Source organism: Scardinius erythrophthalmus, assembly GCF_964197995.2.
Source record: "Scardinius erythrophthalmus genome assembly, chromosome: 16".
Lineage (NCBI taxonomy): Eukaryota > Metazoa > Chordata > Actinopteri > Cypriniformes > Leuciscidae > Scardinius > Scardinius erythrophthalmus.
Genome location: NC_138236.1, coordinates 5,866,732 through 5,888,143, shown reverse-complemented (window position 1 = coordinate 5,888,143; position 21,412 = coordinate 5,866,732). Strand labels below are relative to the sequence as shown.

The 21,412-nt window shown below is 36.4% G+C and overlaps 1 protein-coding gene across 1 annotated transcript in view; it reads left to right on the top strand.

Annotated features, from left to right (window-relative positions):
• mtmr11 (myotubularin related protein 11) overlaps window positions 1-21,412 on the top strand; it is a 32,160-nt gene that overhangs the window by 5,726 nt on the left and 5,022 nt on the right. Inside the window, exons 2-15 of the mRNA XM_081388714.1 lie at window positions 1,323-1,392; window positions 8,374-8,510; window positions 8,704-8,773; window positions 9,858-9,997; window positions 10,849-10,933; window positions 11,990-12,137; window positions 13,416-13,503; window positions 14,758-14,846; window positions 14,935-15,059; window positions 16,712-16,790; window positions 17,116-17,186; window positions 18,294-18,466; window positions 19,318-19,488; window positions 20,366-20,581. Of these exons, the coding sequence (XP_081244840.1) occupies window positions 1,323-1,392; window positions 8,374-8,510; window positions 8,704-8,773; window positions 9,858-9,997; window positions 10,849-10,933; window positions 11,990-12,137; window positions 13,416-13,503; window positions 14,758-14,846; window positions 14,935-15,059; window positions 16,712-16,790; window positions 17,116-17,186; window positions 18,294-18,466; window positions 19,318-19,488; window positions 20,366-20,581 (1,662 nt within the window). The remainder of the gene's footprint in view (window positions 1-1,322; window positions 1,393-8,373; window positions 8,511-8,703; window positions 8,774-9,857; window positions 9,998-10,848; window positions 10,934-11,989; window positions 12,138-13,415; window positions 13,504-14,757; window positions 14,847-14,934; window positions 15,060-16,711; window positions 16,791-17,115; window positions 17,187-18,293; window positions 18,467-19,317; window positions 19,489-20,365; window positions 20,582-21,412) is intronic.

Genomic DNA, 21,412 nt, shown 5'->3' with positions numbered 1-21,412 from the left:
CTGAACTGAAACTTATGAGCCCGTAAAAAAAATTCTATACATAAACAGTATTTCCTCAAAACATTTTTTTATCGTCGTATACGAGTTGTCTTAGAAGAACTTTTCTTGATTGTTGAACTGGATTTGTTATTTATTGATTGAATTTTAAAAAAAAAAAATTAAGAAAAATATTTTTTTATTTGCTACTTGAACCCACTGTAATGTCGGATAGATTTTCTTTTAATTTATTTTCTTTTTTTCTTCATTCCTAAAGGAAAGTTTCCTAATTTTATTTTTGGAGACTCCTACAATAGATTTACATGCATCCAAGAAGCATTCTGTCTCTCTAAACCCCTCCTTTCTGAGAGCTACTGTGCTCTGATTGGTCGATGGCCCAGTCTGTTGTGATTGGCCGACCGCTTACAGCTCGTAAACAAAATGCCCTATATCTGAATTTCAGCTCTGGAGTCTTCCTCAGCACTTGATACACAGTGATTCGAACCGTAACAATCCTGTCGGTTTTACCATATCAATTCGAGCCAGAGTCCTCCTCCTTTAGAAGTGCATTTAAACATGTCGACAACACAAACCAAACTCTTCCAGGCCTAAAAGTAGATGTTGTTCACAGGGAGTCAATGAAGACCATAGGCTGGCATTATGCAAATTTGTTATGTAATGTAAAGAGAAATTAGATGGAATTGCTGAAGACTTGTTTCGACTCATAATAATAATAATAAAAGCATAATACAGGCACTTTAATTTAACTCTGAACATTTGAATGACTGCAGTTATTATGTGCACGATGTAGTCAGATGCTTCTGGTTCAAACCCTCCATTGCGGTGTGTGATAGGTGCTGTGGGTTCAGACCACTGGAAGTATGTCACCCCTGTTATGCTTCTGTTCTACTCAGTAGTGGATGGCAAATGAAAGACGCTTTGTTTTAAATGGGACGATAACATCAGCGTGTGCAGTTTTAGCCTCTTGTAAATGAAGCTACTTTTGTGGTTCAGTTGCACTGTGGGAAATGAAACCTGAAAGACTATTAAGGTAAAGCATTGAAATATAGAGCCACAGTGCTTTCCTGCATCTTGGTAAAAAACAAACCACCATTCTGACCAGTTCATATAAATTCTAGACCCTATTTCCTGTTTCACACCATCAGAAGGCAAAGGCGTAGGTATTTTTAGCATAAACAAGTCTGTTTAATTAGGTTGCAATTATTCTGTGCTTCCTGAACCAGATGATTTGAATGCATTTTGAGATGAATATATTGTGTAAAATGAATCAGTTAATCTACCAGTTTTGTATCTTAATTTCTTTATTTTGTGTGTGTTTGCTACAGGAGAGGATGATGAGCCACAGTAGCCTTCATGCGCGAGGGAGAGATGTGCTCGGCCTCTGCTGTTTACCAGGTGAAGTCTCACAATGCAAGCTTATTTTTATAACATTGAGATTTATCAACAGGATTTCCATGTTTTATCTATGGGGTTATTTTTTGATAGTCATTTACATTAGCATTCAGAAGTTTCATATCAGTAAGATTTAATTGTTTTTTTTTCTTTTCTTTCTTTTTTTTTAAAGTAGAGCTCAACATGGTTGCATTTATTTGATCAAAAAGACAGTAAAAAAATATAAAAAAAAAAATATATATATATTTTTTTACAATTTTTTTTTTTTTCTGTTTTAATAAATTTTAAAATGTAATTTATTCCTGTGATCAAAGCTGAATTTTCAGCATCATTACTCCAGTCTTCAGTGTCACATGATCCTTCAGAAATCAGAATATTTCTTATTTGATCCATTTTTAAAACCGTTGTGCTGCTTCATATTTTAGTGGAAAAACATGATCAACTTTTTTCAGGACTCCTTTTGTTTCAAATCTAAATGAGTTTATTCCGATTGATGAATCTGAACGTAGTGTTTACATGAACGTTAAATAAAATGCTAATCCTAATGCTAATGCTAAATAAAATGCTAAATATAATGCTAAATTATCGGGATGATGTGTGCGTTTATGTCACAAGCTTAAAATCGGAACTGCATGAATATACAGAGTTTGCCACCGTTTTTTGCATACTATTCTTCTCCTACATTGCTTCTTTTCATTGTTTTAAAAAGCAGACTTAACGCCATCTCTCGTCTCATGACGCCATGCAAACTCTGCTGTGTTCGTTCATGTGTTTTGAAGGAGGCGTGGCTTTGGAGAAGCTCTGAAGGGAGGGCGGGATCTCATGCTTTCGAAGCTAGCTTGCTATTGCTAGCTGCTATGAAAATTGCCTACCCTACCTTTAACAATAAGATAACACATATCTACGTATAACTATAAATAACCTTTATTTATATCGTGCTTTATACCAGTGTTTCCCAAACTTTTTTTCTGGGGACCCACATTTTAAAGTCGATAAATCCTTATGACCCAATAAACATTATATAGTTCATATATCACGAAGAGAATTTATGCATTAACAAAATATGTATGACCATTTTTAAGCTCAGTTAAGCTTCCACTTAACTATTTAAAAGAGATACAGATATTTGACAAAGCACATTTTTTTTTTATTTACCTGTTGTTGACAATAAGTGAAATGAGAAAGGAAGAGTTGACAGGGCATCTCATTGTTTTCATATTCTCATCATTACAGTGTACACAATTTATACTTAATGAGACAAAGTCCCAAGGCGTCATATACTGACGCTTTTGCCATTTCGTCCACATGCAACTCACATGGCACCCTTTAGCGTCAATATGAGACGCAGATAGATATGGGCTAGAAGGCGCCTCCTAGCGGTCTAACCCTACCCCTACCCCAGACCTAAACCTACCCATAACCTGTGTGTCTCATATTGACGCTAAAGGGTGCCATGTGCGTTGCATGTGGACGAAATGTCAAAAGCATCAGTATGTGACGCCCTAGGATGAGAACGCGTTTATAGCACACTGAAAAATAGTGCTCGACTTGGCGACCCATACAAAATCTCCCGCGACCCACTTGCCTTTGGGAATGACTGCTTTATACAATACAGATGGTTTCAAAGCAGCTTTACAGTCATAACAGGAAAAACATGCATTTCAGCTGTTGTTCAACTGAAGTCGGTTCAGTGTTAATTCAGTTCTGTTGTAAAGATAATCAATTATTAATTTAGTGTATCTATAAAACAGTTCTGCAAAAAAAAAATTGTCATCGTCCAGCTCAGTTCTCATACAGCTGCGTCAGTACAGTCAGATCAATAATATTGTTGAATATTAAGAGAGGGGAATATTCTAGGAGAGTGTGTTTATTTAGTACCATGTGACACACGAAAACAGTGATGTAGTGTTTTGGCATATGACTCCGCTCTTTGTTGGAAAAGTTACACTGTTTTGAAAACCCTACTGACAAATGCTTTGCTGCTTTTAGGTAGTTGATCCCAAAAGGAAAGCACCAGGTCTGGATGGTTGTGGTCTGTGCGGGAGAATAACAGTCTGTGTATGTGGGTGTGAATGGGCTCAGAAAACAATCGCTTAGTGTGCTGAGTGTGTGTCGAACTCCAGCAGCCCCTCACCATAATCTCAGCGTCAGCAGTGTGTTAAAGCAGCAGCTTTATTCAGGAATGTTGGCAGGCCGTGAATCCGACCCGGACAACCTAATCTGTAACGCTTCATATCAGCACTTACTCTCAGCGGCCCTTTGGGAGCATAGAGCGATTCCCAACGCATCAACATTTAATAGAGCCGCTACTAACCTCAACGCTCTGCTCACACACGGCTTAGTCTTTGTTGTAATTCAGCTTTCAGAGTCTTACTGTTTGGACTCCAAACACACACACCTGTCTGTGTTTTTACTGTTTACATTTGTGAATTCAATAAAATTCTCAAGGGCATTTACATACAGTTGCCCCAAAACGTTGGACACCTAAACCACACTTTTAAACGTCTAGACGTCTAAAGCTGTTGCATTATGTTCATATTTTATTTTCTCAGAACTAATTAGACTTTTTTGAGCTAGTCTCATTCACTAAGAAATCTGTGAACGAATGTTTTTTACGAATAAATCATGATTCATCAATATCTTTCATTCTAAAATGTATTCTAAACTTATGAAAAAATGTAGGAACAACTGAAACTACTCGTACACACTCTTGGTGGCCTTATAAAATAAAAATAAAATGTGTCATTTTAAAATGAACTTTTCAACAAAGATAAAGATCTTAAATATATGTGCTTCTAAAAGGGTGTGCGGAAGACCCTTATAATTTGTGATGTGATGGCCAAGTACTGTAACACATACTCAGAATTTATCCTCTGCATTTAACACATTCAAGTTAGTGCACATACATTATTGAAGCTTGGCTACCTCTCTGGACACCCCTGTTGCAAAATCATTTTCACTGCTTTAACAGCAGACTTTTCTCAGTTCAAAGAACTATGACACTGGCACAAAGGCCATGTACACACTCCAGCTGAACTAAGTTGTCACTTCACCTATTAATATGGAAAGAATAACAAGCCCAAAGATGCCTATAATTAGTGGACATGGCAACGCTGCAAATGCGTGCTTTACGAGCATAAACAAAAACAGCAGAGCGAGACGCGAGCGCAACGGTCAAAAATGTTCTTCAATCGCATGTTTACATAGAAAAAGAATGTAAAAGTAGCACAGTGGAATAAAAAAAACTTGAGATTTAGCCAACAAAATTAACAGATATTATACATGGTTACACACGCTCACTCACTCAGTAAGCCTACATTACTCAAAAAAAGAAATGTATCGTACACAGCCACAGAAATACACAGCCATTTGTCACGAAAATATAAATGAACGCGCTGTTGCATTTTAATAACTTTTTTTAATAACAAGCCGTTTGATTGGTTATAGGCTACTCAAGGAGCTCTACTGGTTATGGTATAGATTGATAGCGTTTGTGTCTGAGACTCCTTGTCTATGAAAGAGAATTAATGCCAGGCAAAAATGCAATCATTACATAGGAACGATGATCCAATGTATAACCAGTGTTTGTTGAGAGCCGTTTTATGTGTGTTCCATTCCACATTCGTTTCAAGGTATTCCACGCAGGCTGTAAATGATCAGAGTTAGATGCATGTTAAGTTATTTTCTCTAGATTTTAAAGAAGGATTTAAAAATAAATAATTGCCACACCAATAAAATCCCTGGGTCTTATCTGGCCACCCCTGAAATAAAGTTCGGACTATGCCCAAGCTCAAGTTGTGGGTATTGACATTTTCCTGCTGGTATTGAGAATCGAACCTACAACCTTTGTGTTTCAAGTCTGACTCTCTTACATTAGGCCATGGTTTTTGGGTGTTTTTGTCTTTATTATGACTGACAGAAAGCAAAGTGGAAGAGAGAGGGGAACGGGATGGGGAAAGGTCTGCGAACTAGAACTCGGGTCGCCTGAAGCGCAGCGGAGCTACATTTCAGTGCACTGCCCACGAGGCTATCGGCTCCGCCAAATTACTCAAATTACTACCTCGGTCACAAATATAGAATACTCCAAATTCATCAACATTAGAACGAGGTGAAGATCAAATGCAAAAAAGTTTGAAAGTTTTAGTGAGAAGTGTTTTTTTAATCAACTGCAGTTGCAGTTGTGGCAGTTGTTTTTAGTGGATGTATTAAAAGCTGTTTTGTTTATTGACACCTACAAAAATACAGGTAGTGCTGAAAGCATTAATTTGTCAACCATATAGTGTCAAATTACGTTTATGTTTTCATATTGAACAGTTCAAATGTTACATTTCAAATGTTTGGGGTCAGTTCTATATATTTTTTTATTAATATTTGTATTTAACAAGAATGCATTAAATTGATCAAAAGTGGCATTTAAAGACATTTATAAACTTACAAAAGATTAAGATTTGAAATTAAAACATGTAAAATGTGTCACTGTTTCCACAAAAATAATAAGCATCACAACTGTTTTCAATATTGATAATAAAGCAGCAAATCAGCATATTAGAATGATTTCTGAAGGATCATGTGACACAAATTTTTTTTGCCATCACAGGAATAATTTTTTTTGATATTAACAGAAAACAGCTATCTTACATTGTAATAATATTGCACAATATTACTGTTTTTACTGTATTTTGATAAAATAAATTCAGCCTTGGTGAGAATAAGAGACTTCTTTCAAAAACTTAAAAAAATCTTCTGACTTCAAACTTTTAAATGGTAGTGTATATACTAGTACAATATAGACACAAATACAGTAGATACAGTAGTAAAATATAGGCAGTGTTGACAGTATAGATAATATTCTCGGTTGAACACCAGTCTGAAGCAGCACATGTCATGACTACTCCTTTGTTATGGGATCCTCATTCATTTGAATCTTAGAGGTCTAAGCTTATAGATATCACACGTGTCATCCATCCACAGTGGTTTGAATATGGAGCGCTCAAACACAGATTAACCATTCGGAGTCAAAGGGCTCACATTGCAGATCCCTGTGGACACACACACAGTCATGTGTAAGTCTCGACCTCCATCCACATGATCTCTGATAACCCTCCAACCCAGGACAGAGGAAACTGAATCGGTCCCTGGGGGTGAACAGGTCAGAGGATTTTGAAAGAGTAGATTATACTGTATATACTATTGACTGCTATTTAAAAAGATATGTATGTAATGCAATGATAAATTATTCAAACATGTAGTACACTGCATTGTTGTAAAGTGATCTTGTCATGTTTAATTTAGAGAATGGCATCCAGTTAGCATCTCAGAATTAAAATGAGTCATTTTGCACTTTTTATTAGCAATTGCACTGCATTGTGTGACGCAACATTTTTTTTAGTGCTCTGGTTGTACTGCTCGTTTAGGCAGATGCATACAGAAAAATCACATTGAACACTTACTGCATATTTAAAAAAAATAGTATGGGTAGTGTTGTAATGTGCAATTTTAAACACACCCCTTGAGATACTGTTTAATTGTTATGTAGAGTTAGTATGTTCTTATTTGTGTTGTAGGGTGGGTGAAAAGAAAGGTTTTTCTGGCAGTGCCTGCAGCAGATGGTATTATTTAGCTGCGTTAGTGTATTTTTTTTTATTTGACTTTGTGGTTTATTCCTGTAACTGGGACAAAACCCCAGTAAGTTCTGAGTTCTAGCAGCAAACCAGCTCAAAATGACTGACAGGCAGAGAAGTTTTGTTATTGGCTAAACTATTAGCAAACCACGTATGTATGTATTTACTTTATTTTATTTATTTATTTATTATTTTTTTATTTTTTTATTTTTTATATATACACGTTTATTATTTATTTTTTATATATACACGTTTATTTAATTTGTATTTATTTATTGTTAATTTTCTTTACTTATTATTTATTTGTATTTTCTACCCATTTAATGTATTACTTTTTTATTTATTTTTCATTTGTTGTTTTTTTATTGTTTTTATATTTTTTTATTATTCATTTGTTTTACTTTTTTTTTTTTTTTTTTTTTTTTTTTTTTATTGCTGTTTAAGAGCCCAGGACTGTGAGCTAATTATGTGAGGTAGGGACATTTTCTGTGTGCTTTTCTATAAAAAAGGTCTTGATCTTACTAGTTTAAAGTCACTGTAACCCAGTCCTACTACTAAACCCTTGGCGGCAATGTTTTAAGTAATAGCTTTTGAAATGATAAGATAGATGTTTGGTCTTTGAAGGCTGGGAATGCGAGATGTGGCCATGCTTAATGGTTCCTCGTTCACGTGACGTCATAGTTTTGTTGTGATTTTTGTGCATTTTTATTTTTATTTTCTATATAGCTATATTATATTGTGTATATTTCATTATTACATATTTAAATAATTTAAATATTAGTTTTAGATTTAGTAAAAAAATAACTATAGTGAAACAGTTCTGTGAATCCTAAGCGCTGTTTTTCTAATAGTCCAGTAATCACCGTGACAGTCCGATCTCTCTGCTTCAGTCCTGTTCTCTCTGACATCTGCTCCCGTGATGCCTCAGGAATGAGCACTGAGGTCCAATGCACCCTTGAGAGTCATAAAATCAAGCAACTCGCCTTTGCAAAGTGACCACAAGAGCAATAAGAGCAACCCGACTCATTTCATGTGTTGAGAGCGTGTTCATGCCTGACTCTGGCGGCTTTAAGAGGCTCAGTCTACCAGCATTAAACTTCTGTCCTATGTCTTATTTTTTTTATTATTGTGTGTGTTTTATGTCAACAGACTCATAATTTCCCTCAAACTATTTTTGAAATACCACATATCCTTTATATATGTGGCCTACAGAGCCTTTGAAGATTGTCTTTGACTTAAAAAACAGATGTTTGTGTGATTTTTTTTATTTCCACATTTTCCTGTTGCTATAGTAAACTTTAAGCAGTATAGATGACTCCATGCTAACAGTTTTCATGTGTGTGATTTGTGTGTTGGTCTTCAGGAGAGTGTGTGTTGCAGCGGGCCGTCCTGGTGAGGAAGAAGCTGACGGCTAAGGAAGGAGGAGGCTGGCTGTCTGGGACTCTGTTCTGCACTCATTTCAGAGTAGCCTTCGTGCCTCAGGACAGCCAGAAACCTGACGTGAGTGCCACAGATTGCTGAGATGTTTCCGGAATGAGAATCCAGGCGATTCTCTGTTTTTCGTGTAAAGTTGAGCCTTACCGTGAGCTGTGAAATGCTTTTTGCCGTTTATAGAGTCTCTGGCAGTCTAGTGTTACATCCTCTGCAGACATATTTATCTTGATGTCCTCTTTTTCTCCTTGTTTTCTCCTAGGATAATGCAGATCCCGTGCTGCTAGGAGATCATGACGTAGCTCTCGCCTCTATTGACAAAGTTGTGGCAGGTGAGGCAATCTTTATAGATAGATAGATAGATAGATAGATAGATAGATAGATAGATAGATAGATAGATAGATAGATAGATAGATAGATAGATAGATAGATAGATAGATAGATAGATAGATAGATAGATAGATAGATAGATAGATAGATAGATAGATAGATAGATAGATAGATAGATAGATAGATAGATAGACGATTGGTCGGTCATTCGTCTTTATATAACCTGTCAAGAACATATCTAAGTCACATTTTAACCCAATGTTTTGATACATTTTAGGGGTTGAACGACTTCACATTTTCTTAAAGTCGACATTTATGTGATTAAATTCGAGTCGTCGTTGACTAGTCGCTGATGACGTCATTAATGAACAAATAAGCCTGAACCTCGAGCTGAGACTCTGAAGCGGGTTGCTATTGCTCCTACATAAGTTATTTTGTCCTTGGGTTGTTATATTTCTCACAGATTTCGGCTCGTTCTAAATCATATACAGATAAAATAGCACAGTAAAGATTACATTTTTATATGAATGCATTAGTGTAAGATCAAATGCGTGTAAATTAATTCTACTTGGCAGCGTCTCTCTACTAATAGTGAAGCTGTGGGTTTTAGTTACTAAGAAATATTGGCTAGAACTTTTCCGTTTTTGAGCTATTTTATTGCTAAATCACAGAACAGTGTTGACAGTAAGTTTCTGCACTACTGAATGTTTCTGTGTGCGTGCGATCTGTGCGCTACTGTCTGTATGTGTGTGCGTTACAATGCAGGAGCGCATTAGTTTAGAACAGTGATTAACTTACGTGTGCAATAAGCTGTTTAAAAAGTGCATTCACTCGTTCAGTTTGGAGCGTCTAGATGGTATAATCAATCATATCTTGTGGAGTGCTCTCGGAGTATGCATTTATTTGTCGTTTTAACTATTTGATTGTAAAAGTGGACTTCAAAGATTTCTTATCCTGTTGCGCCCTCTATAGGCCATGATCAGCGACTTCAAGTCGACGTCAGGCTTAACGCATTATGGCAGAACATTAAAGACGACTAGTTGACTAGCCTGTGCGACCCCTAATACATAGAAATGTCTGTTGTAGTGGGACCGTCGCGCACCAAGCTCGTGACCCCTACCTGCTCCCTGAAGTTCACCCCGGAGGAAGTGGTGTTGTACTGCCGAGACCTGCGTGTTCTCTGCTTCCTGTTCGACAGACTCACACCTGATACTCAAGCTGTGGAGGTTTGTCCTCGAATAAGGAAAACTGTACGGCTAGACATGCACTACTTTATGCTCACTTAGGCTGCATTTATTTGATCAAAATTCAGTAAAAACAGTAATATTGAGAAAAATTATTACAATTTAAAAGAACTGTTTTCTATTTTAATATATAAAATTTAATTTATTTTTGTGATGCAGAGCTGAATTTTCAGCATCATGACTCCAGTCTTCAGTGTCACATTATCCTTCAGAAATCATTCTAATATGCTGATTTGCTGCTCAAGAAACATTTCTTATTATTATCAATGTTGAAAACAGTTGAGCTGCTTAATGTTTTTGTGGAAACTGTGATACATTTTTTCAGGATTCTTTGATGAATAGAACGTTCAAAAGAACAGCATTTATTTGATCTTATAACATTATAAATGGTTTACTGTCACTTTTTATAAGTTTAATGCATCCTTGCTGAATAAAAGTGTTAAATCTTAATGGCCCCAAACTCAAATGCGCAAATGCAGATGGGATTTTTTCCATTTCATGCTTTTTAAGAGCCAAAAAGTAAATATAGTCAAATATTGGCTAAATAGTCTTAAATTAAATTCTACAGATTTTTATTTAAAATATAAAGTAAAAAAATGTAAAAGTAATTTATTAGAACACATGGCTGCTTTTGAATGGCTGTCAATAAAGAAAGTTGCCTTTTTTTTAACCAGGTTGTCTGGTTACAGCATCTACCACCAGGGCCATGATAACCATCCCAACTGCTAACCTCAGTATTTGAGTTCACAGTGCATACTTGCGTAGACTGTGTTTCAAGCCTTATTATTGATCAATAAACTAATGACTGCCACACTACTTTAACTTGCTTTCAGATTACGTATACCATTGCTAAGACCTACCAGCCACTGAAACCTGGGACCATCATCTCCTTCCAAAATGCTGCTTTGGGCAGTATTGGTGAGTTATTAATAATCAATGCAAACAGCCACTATGACACAACAGATAAAAGCGCACAACGAGAGAAAATCCTATATTTATAGATAAAGTTATAGATATCAATTTTTTTTTTTTTGCGTATCTGCAGTACGTTCCCTGAGGGTTTTTGCAATGATTATAATTTAGAAGAAAATGTGAATATCATCTTTTTAAATTTGACACTTTTTACATTACATAGTAATTTGAATGTGACCTATTCCAAACGATGCGCTCATTAACAGATGTCTTCGACTTATAAATTGAGAGTAAAACTTTCTTGTTGGAATTTCTTGTTCATTTCAGTAGTTTTTGTCAGGTTTTGAAGCATCAGGAAAGTGAGGAAATGAGTTTTTAGATCTGTATTATAGGAGTGAGCAAAATTGTATTAATATAAGTATATGTATGCGTATGAATTAAAAGTCTTAATAAATAAACAGCAATAATGAGCTACATGTTATTTACTAAGTATTATTATACAGATAAATATAAATAGTCTTTTTTTTTCTTATCATTTTGTGAAAATCAGTGTGGAAAACATTCTTTGATTATTTTTAACAAAATATATAATTGTATTGCATGAAACATTTTGAATCTACTTTGCTATAATGCCTGGAATTATGGTTATTAAAAAAAAAAAATCCATTAATTTTTTTTCAAGCGATTTCACAGCAAATACATAAATATTGTGATTTATATTTTCAAAAAGCTGAATAATTTTGAAATATAATAGTTTTCGTCCAGTCCTAGCTGTGTGACCCACGCATATTTGATATTTAAACGAATCATAGAAGGAAATGTGAGCCAAGCCACATCTCTGAGAAGGAAAGTGACCGTCAACCGGATGAATAATGGAAAGTAATCTGAAACAGGTCACCTTCTAGCCTTGTCAAGGTTTGTTTGTAGTCAGTTCATGTTCATTGCACCAGTCCACTTGCTCTCCAGCAAGCAAATTGAGTTTGCAGCTCTCGGGAGGTTTTGCACATAATCCGGATCTTGTAACCAATCCAAACGTTTAATGCCTCTCTATGCTGTCTATAGAAATGAAGCAGTTTCTAAGCAACCGGCGGCGTGACCCCACCATGAACTGGTTCGAGAGTTCGTTGGGTTGGGAGCAGGAGCTGGAGAGGACAGGTGCCACGGGCTGGAGGGTCAGCTCTGTCAATGACCGCTTTGAGATGTCCACCAGGTAGAGATCCACTTTCAGACCTCCTGTGCTCAGTTTAGTACTGCCATTAGAGGGTGTTTTTCCGCTTTTTAGACACGACTGATGTTGTGTGTACCATAACAGGTTACTGTGAAATGCTGCTCGCACACATAGTCTCGGGTGAATAGCCTTTGGTGTGTTCTCCTCCCATTGGTGTAGAATGCAGATACATTTACACAAATTGGATGGAAAAAGCTAAATAATAATAGTTATCGTTTGAACATAACATGGCACACTTGCTGATTTTTATATGCAAAGTAGTAAAGTTATATAACAGCTACATGTACCATATGGGCCAAAAGTGATCTTCACCCTATTTTATTAATTATAAAAATGTGTTTATGATTTTTTCCACATATTGCGTAGTTGTGCTTGGAGTCAATTGTTTTATTTGTAAATGAATGAAACATGTCAAATTGTGCAGACATACTGTAATTTTGGCCAAGCTGTCATACAAAGAAATTATGAACACATGCAAAAACAAGACCAATGATATATTAATAACTGATTATGTTGTAGTCAATGTATATATTTTTTTCTGCATAAAAATATAACCTGTAGCTGCAATTTTTCCCTTTTTTTTGCCAAATAATTTGGTCAGATAAATACCCTAACCAAGTTTAGTGTTTTGTTGTTCCCTCCTATTTAAAATATTGTAAAATATTTTGATGGTTTAATTGAACTTTGTAGGGTGTGTATTACTACTGTGTGCTGTAGTTGCATATTGCATGCTTATCCAAATGCGTTATACACTTGAAGTTGAAGTTTGGGTCATTTATTTCTTGTAAAGAAATTAATACTTTTTAGCGAGGATGCATTAAATTAACCAGAATTGACAGTAAAGTCATTTATAATGTTACAAAAGATTTCTATTTCAACTATTTTTCTATTTATCAAATCCTGAAACAAACTCAAACTGTTTTCAGCATTGGTAATAAGAAATGTTTCTTAAGCAGCAAATCAGCATATTAGAATAATTTCTGAAGGATCATGTGACACTGAAGACTGGAGTAATGATGCTAAAATTCTTATGCTTTGTGCTTATGCTTATTCAAATGCTTAGATAACAGGAATAAATTACATTTGAACATATATTCAAATAGACAACAGTTATTTTAAATTGTAGTAATATTTTGTTTTTGACCAGATAAATGCAGTCCTGATGAGAGCTCACCACATAATATCATGTTTTCACAAGGATATCCAATCATAATCGCATGTGGAAACTGCTAACACTTTTTTTCTTCTGTGTTCTTGTAGTCTGCCCAGATTCAATGTGGTTCCTCAGAGGGTCCTAGACACAGAGCTCAAGAAAACATTTGCCCACTTCAATGAGGGACGCATCCCAGTGAGTTCATTCTGACATGCCTTTACAAAACACCAACCCTTTAAAACACAACATGAAATTAAATATGACTTGGTATAAGGATAAAATCTCTGTTTACGTATTCGATGAATGTTCCAAAATGGAATGTTCCTAACTTTTGTTTTCATAATACTTTGTATTGTTATCATAATCAAAATGTAAATACTTTCTACCAAGGCTGCAGAGCAAGGCAAAATTATATAAACATAAGGATAAAATCAATTCCTTCCCAACATTTTCTCTTTTCTCACAGAACATTGTTTGACTTAAAATATGTCACATTGCAAAAGTAAAGTCTTGTGAATGATGTTTCATGTTGTCCTTAAAGTAATAGTTTATCCAAAACTTAAAAATCTCATGTTGTTCCCAAAGTGCATGATATTTTTTTCTATGGGAAAGAAGGGAATGTTTGAAGAAATGTTTACAAAGCTCTTTTCTGTACATTGACAGTTCATAAAGAGTAAGTCTGTCAAGTTTCAGAAAATACATAAAATCACCATAAATAATACATAAGACTTTAAAGGTATAGTTAACCCAGAAATAATCCCATAAAATTAACTCGCCGTCAAGCAGACCTAGGTGTATATGATTTTCTTCTTTGAGCAGAACACAATCAAGAGTTATATTAAATAATATCTTGGCTCTTGTAAAGAGTGTTTGACGCTCCAAAAAGTTCATCCCTCCATCATAAAAGTAATCTATACTATACAACTTCAGTGGGTTAATAAATGCCTTCTGAAATGAAGCGATGCATCTTTATAAGAAAAGCAACGTCTGTTCTCATCTAAGCTTATGCTACGCCTACGTCCTACGTCATACTTCGGGTCAGAGGTCACCCTTCCACCAGAGCTCGACTCTCTCATGAACTTACGTACGGCTTCAGACGGCATTTATTAACCCACTGGAGTAATACATGGATTACTTTTATGATGGATGGATGCACTTTTTAGAGCTTCAAAAACTTGGATGCCATTCAAAGCCATTACAAAGCTGGGAAGAGCCAGGATATTATGTGTTCGGCTAAAAGAAGAAATTCATGTACACCTGGGATATTTTTTGGGTAACTATTCCTTTAAGTCTTATGGAGTAATACGATAGCGTTGTGTGCGATTATAGTCATCTTTAGAGTGAGCTGTTTAATATGGGACAGTTTGGTCTACTGAATGTCAAATGTTTTTATATATATATATTGAAGCATGTTTTATCATTTATAATAAATAATTGAACTCCCCTCAGCGATGGTGCTGGCGACATCCACGTGGCAGCGACTTACTACGAATGGCCAGCTTCCAAAATAACATCTACCATGAGAAAGATGACATCAGGTTTTTCATCATTTCTAGATAACTTATACATCTCTTAGCAGCAGTCAAGCATCCATTGATGAACAGAGCCCTTGTCTGTGATCCTCAGGAACCTGGAGTCGGTGCTCTTTGGCGGTCAGCAGCTGTGTGTGATTGTGGATCTGGGAGAGGAAATGCCGTCACCTGCAGATATCCAGCTGGCTCACACGAGACTCCGGACTCTTTGTCTGGGCGGTCAGTACGTTTAGTTGATTTTTGATGGACTGATGATACCCTGGTGCAAAGTCCAGCTTAAATTTCCAGAATGATTTATGCTGGTTGTTGCTTTGCCAACTTGGTGATGCTTGATAGGTGCAACAGCACATCAGGATCCAAAACAGGGTCCTATTATGTTCAACTTTCTTTAGTGTGTAATGTTGCTGTTTGAGCATGAAAAAAGGTCTGCAATATCACAAAGCGCAAAGCCACTCCAAAGGGAGTTATTCTCTATGTCAGTGTCACTGTTTCTGAACTCGATTGTAGTCTTGAGTTTTCTTCTGGGAAAGAACGCGTCATAATATTCCTCATTTAAATCAGACATACACAAAAAAAGGGGGCGAGGCCAGGCTGAGTTAGCTAGTAGTGTGTTGAAACTCACGGTTATGGTAAGGGGTGTGATATTTCCCAAACACACTCCAGGCGGTTGACCAATCACAACACACTGGTCCAGCCGACCAATCAGAGCACATTGCGCTTTTCTTAAGGAGGGACTTCATAGAGACAGGAACTAAACAGAGCGTTACTGACAGACTGGGAAGAGAGGACCTGCAACAATGTCAAATATGTGAAAAATAATGTGTTTTGAACATTCAAGCATTAAAACTTATTCTAGCAGAGCCCAAAATCAAAATTAAGACTTTGTAAAAGGGCATAATATGGCCTCTTTTAAAGTAATAATTCAGGAATAATTCACCCCAGAGTGAAAATTCCTTCATTTAGTCACTGTTGTTCCAAACTGAGATTTATTCACTTTTTCTAAAATGTCTCGTCATTTGTGGTTAAATGTTGTGACTTTGCACAACAGCTGTTTTGAGACTGGGAGACTTGGGTGGGGATCTGAAGATTTTGTGTACAAAGGTCAAGAGCTTCTATTGTTTGAAAAGATCAATTTTAGTCTTGCAGAGATACAGTCTTATTGTTTTGTCTGGCTTCACATTCCTTCTGTGGTTGAACCCACACTGGCCTGCAGCATTCTTCATAGTGGTGCGAGTTCAAAGAGCAGCTCGCACAGTCCCACCACAGACTTTTGTTTCTCCACATTTTTCTGGAGTGCGCAGCATTTTTGCTTTGTCAGTTTTATGATACCATAGAATTCTGGAAAATTCCAATTGGTTCAGAGTAGAAGGTGTGATAGACTGATATTGACATAGATTGTGAGATTATCGGCATAGACTGTGCTAGAAAGACGGCAAAATGTTCAGAGATTGTAGTTGCCTCTTGAGTTAAAAAATGTTGGCAAATGTTTGGTAAATAAGTGTTTCATTTAATTTCAACAATTTTATGTACACGTTGTTTGCTGTAATTCAATTTTGTTATGTGAATTGTGCATTTTCTATTTCTATTTATTTATTAGCCACATTTGTTGCGTTTTTGTTTTGTTGGATTTGTTTGATATAATTAAATTTTATTATGTAAAATGTGCATTTTATATTTATTATGTATATGTAGTATTTATGTTTATTTATTAGCCACACTTGTTGCATTTTTGTTTTGTTGGACTTGTTTGATATAAATAAAAAATACATCATAAAATGTAATTATATTTATATTAGCGATTGACCAGTATTATTGTTGGTAAGTTTTACAATGTGTCGGTCAATAAAATGTATTTTTTTCTCTGCCCCCAGATATTTCATCATCTGTATCGATACCTGATGACAAGTGGCTCTCCACACTTGAAAGCACTCGCTGGCTCGACTATACCAGGTATATATGTATGTGCATGAATATAAATTGAAATTTCATGACAGGGGTTGTTCTGATTAGCATATCACTATCACTTTTTCTGCACTATATAGTATGTATACTATGGACATGCGTCTTGTGAAGCTTGTCTATGCATAAAATACCTGGAAGACCTACACTGCATTTGCTAAAATGTGCAGTATGTAAAGAGCATACTACTGCATCCCACAATGCAATGCACTAAATTTGAACTTTCAGTGCAATGCAGTTGATGTTGCCTTTATCAGTGTATCACGCTGTCTGTATGCTTTACCCAGCTGTGTTTGATGTGATTGTGTCTCCACAGGTGCTGTCTGAGAAAAGCCGCAGAGGTCGCTTGTTTGCTCAGAGGAGGTCACATGACTGTTGTTCTCCAAGGTTAGTCACACTGATCATTAACGGCCATCTGACCCGACTCTGAACTTTGCACCCCACTAGCACACAATGACTCATGTGTGTCTTTATACTGTTCACACGCATACAGCAAAATCCAATTTGTGCTGAAAACAGAAATGAATATAGCCTTCGAGTGTGCACTACTGTTTAAAAGTGTCATATATTATGGCCTTTTTTCAAAGTCTTGATTTTGTTTTTGGGCTCTACTAGAATAGGTTTTCATTGAATGTTCAAAACACATTATTTTTCACATATTCGACATTGTTGCAGCACCTCTTTTCCCAGTCTGTCAGTAACACTGTTTAGTTCCTGTCTCTATGAAGCCCCTCCTTCTGAAAAAGCTCAGTGTGCTCTAATTGGTCGGCTGGACTGGTGTGTTGTGATTGGTCTACCACTTCAAGCTTGTTTGGGAAATGCCACATCCCTTACCATAACCGCAAGTTTCAACACTCAGCGTTAGTTTGAGTATACTAGTAAATGTCCTACTGTCTAAAATCGGTCAGTTTTTCATAATGCACTCAATTGCAAATTTTTTCAAAGCCAGTTTTGATGCTACTTGAAATCTGACCCCTAAGTGCATTTCTAAAAATCTTTAGAAATCATATCTCAAACCAAGTAAGATTGCAGATTGTAACAATAGGATTTAATCTCTTTTTAACGACACACTTTTAGCAGAAGTTAAAGCATACCACACAGTTGTGATTTATTCTTTTTCCTAACCCATAAACCAACAAACAGCGACATCTGGCAGTGCCCTTCAATTCTTTAAATTCTCATTTCATTTTACAGTCCTCTAAATCGTTTGTTTTTCTCCACGTGACCCGCAGCCGCCCTCCAATAAACATCAATATTTTGTGTGTCTTGACAACCAGTGAATAACTTGAGGAATGAGTTTCTCAGATGAGGCTGTCCCACCCATCTATCACTGTAAAAGCCTGTTCACCACATGTGTGCCGAGCAGAGACACTGAGAAACCTCCACGAGAGGGCGATGAAACCCCCTCATCCACTGTTCCAGTTTTAGGTGTAAAGCTGGAGTGAATTGCAGATCCTCAGATGATGTGTTGGTTTTTGCTCTGTTTCTCCTCAGAGCCGGAGGATCGAGACATGAACTGTGTGGTCTGCAGTCTGGTGCAGGTCATGTGTGACCCTCACTGCAGGACTGTGGCTGGATTCCAGAGCCTGGTTCAGAAAGAATGGATCACGGCCGGACACAAATTCCTCAGCCGGATCAACTACCACCGTGAAAGTGATAAAGAGGAGGTAAAAGAAAGAGAGGAAGAAAACAGGTTCTGTTCTGAAACCTAGTGATCTTCTCACATACATTCAGACTATTCTTATAACAGTGTGAGATTATGTAGACAAACCTTCAAACATTTGTTGGTAAGATTTTTTTAAATGTTTTTGGAAGAAGTCTCTTATGTTTACGCTCTCTTCTCTGATGATTTTTTTACTGGCACGAGGGCGGGGCAACCTGTCACTCACATGAGATCAACCAATAGCAAACCTCAACCATTAAACCAATTCCACAAAATCAAGTCCCGCACTATATTTCTTCTTGTTCGAGAAGCCCTTTCACTCAGATATATGTCACAATAGGGAAGAACAGATTATCGCAACTTCTGTTTCATTATTCCGACTTTAACAAATGAAACCTTATTGTAAAGTTGGTAACACTTTACAGTAAGGTTCATTGGTTAACTACCTTAGTTAACATGAACTAAGAATGAACAATACTTCTACAGCATTTATTAATCTTAGTTAATATCAACTTCAACATTTCCTAATACATTTTTAAAATCAAAGGTTGTATTTGTTAACATTAGATAATGCACTGTGAACTAACATGAACAGCTGAATATTTATGAACTAACAGAACAAAGATTAATAAACACTGTAATAAATGCATTGCTCGTTGTTAGTTCAGGTTAGTTAATACATTAACTAATGTTAACTAATGAACCTTATTGTAAAGGTTTTGAGGTTGTGAGCACATATGATGCTTAGCTGAACCTTTTGTCATTTCTGAAATAAATGCTCATGATATTTCAATTTCAGTTTGAATTGAGCCCTGTTGTAAATGTGTTTAATGCTGTACCTTTGGCCTCCGGCAGGCGCCCGTGTTCCTGCTGTTTCTGGACTGTGTGTGGCAGCTGTGGGCGCAGTATCCCGCACGCTTCCAGCTCACTGAAGACTACCTGCTGGCTCTGCATGACAGCGTACATCTTCCTCTCTTCAGCAGCCTCCTGGCCAACAGTCAGAGGGAGAGATGTCGCCGCTCACAGGTACTCGCGCAGATACTTTCACAACACGCGTCAAAAAGTTGCAAACTACATTAGAGCTAGTAAATGCAGCAATATCTTTGCTTGTTGTGCCTTGCATCATCCTTAAGGGGTTGATTTTACAATAAGGCATCATACGTTTGTACATTATCCTCTTTTTGCATGGCTACTTACCAAATACATGCACTACCGTTCAGAAGTTTGGGGTCAGTACTTGTTTTTCTCATCTTTTCTTACTTTATTTAGAAAGTGATAACGTATAACATTGCAAAATGTATAACATTGCAAAAGATTTCTATTTCTAATAAATGCTGTTCTTTGGAACTTTCTATTCTGAAAATATGACATTTCCACAAATATTGAGCAGCACAACTTTTTTTTAACATTGATAATAATAATAATAATAAATGTTTCTTGAGGGGCAAATCAGCATATTAGAATTATTTCTGAAGGATCATGTGACACTGAAAACTAGAGTAATGATGCTGAAAATACAGCTTTGATCACAGGAATAAATTACATTTTAAAATTTATTCAAATAGAAAAACTGTTATTTAGGATTTTCATAATATTACTGGTTTTAATGTATTTTTAATCAAATAAACAAAGCTTTGGTGAGCATAAGAGATGACTTCTCAAAAAAAATCTCACCGACCCCAAACTTTTGAACAGTAGTGTAAATAAATGGACATGCAGTATTTATCAAAGTTATTATTTTATAATTTGAAAGAAAGAAAGAAAACGTGGAGTGATACAAAGACTGAACTATCTGTTAGAAAACAGTTTATAAACAGTTGCTACAGTAAAGCCTAACTATTTGTTTATTAGATGCTCTTTTGATCGTTAAGTATTGCATATTTCTATTGCCTTTTCCCTGCAGCATCTTCCCCAGAGCTACACCCCAGTAAACGGCCTGAGGGAATTGCCCATGGGCGGCCCGGAGGAGCCGGTTGACCCACCTTTCCCCCCGGTGTGGGACTGGGCCCTGCAGTACAGCAGCCAGAGACGAGTCCGCTTCACCCAACCCGTGTCACAGGCCGCCTGTCCTCCACCCGTCCTCAATGGAAACCTCAACACCAACCTGGACCGCGGCTGGGTAAGAGTTATCTGCCGTGAGGACGACATTAACAGTCGCATTTCAGCAATGATATATTCCTCCTGTATAGGAATAGGGATGTTGTTGCACCTTGGTTAAAGGTCTGGGCTGAATAATAATAATCTTATAATAATAATAATACTAAATGTTTGTTGAGCAGCAAATCAGCATATAAGAATGATTTCTGAAGGATCATGTGACACTGAAGACTGGAGTAATGATGCTGAAAATTCAGCTTTGATCACAGGAATAAATTACATTTGAAAAAATATTCAAATAGAAGACATATTTCACAATATTACTGTTCTTACTGTATTTTTAATCAAATAAATGCAGCCTTGGTGAGCTTTAGAGACTTATATCAAAAACATTAGTGAATCTTAATGACCCCTAACATTTGAATGGTAGTGTACAAACTGTGTACCACTGTGTTTCCCAGTAGACAATAATGGATAATAAAACTGGGTCAGAATGACATGATCACTGTAAAACTCCTTTGAAACAATCTGTGTTGTATAAAGCGCTATACAAATAAAGGTGACTTGACTTAACAATGACAGACTTCATATTTAGATCGAATTATTCCTTTAATCTCAGCTTTTTCCAGTGGGATTGTCCCTGTAATAAGTGCACTGTAAAAGCATCAGATATGATTACTCTCTTCCTCCTTCCTTTAGATAGAGGAACAATATTGAATGGGGAATTGACAGTACAGGACAGAGAAATTAATAATCACATAATAAGCATTGCTTGTCAAGTTAATGATCATGGATTAATGTTTTCTGGGCTGCCCTAGATGGCTGGAACTCGAAAGGGAGGTTCTTTAAAAAG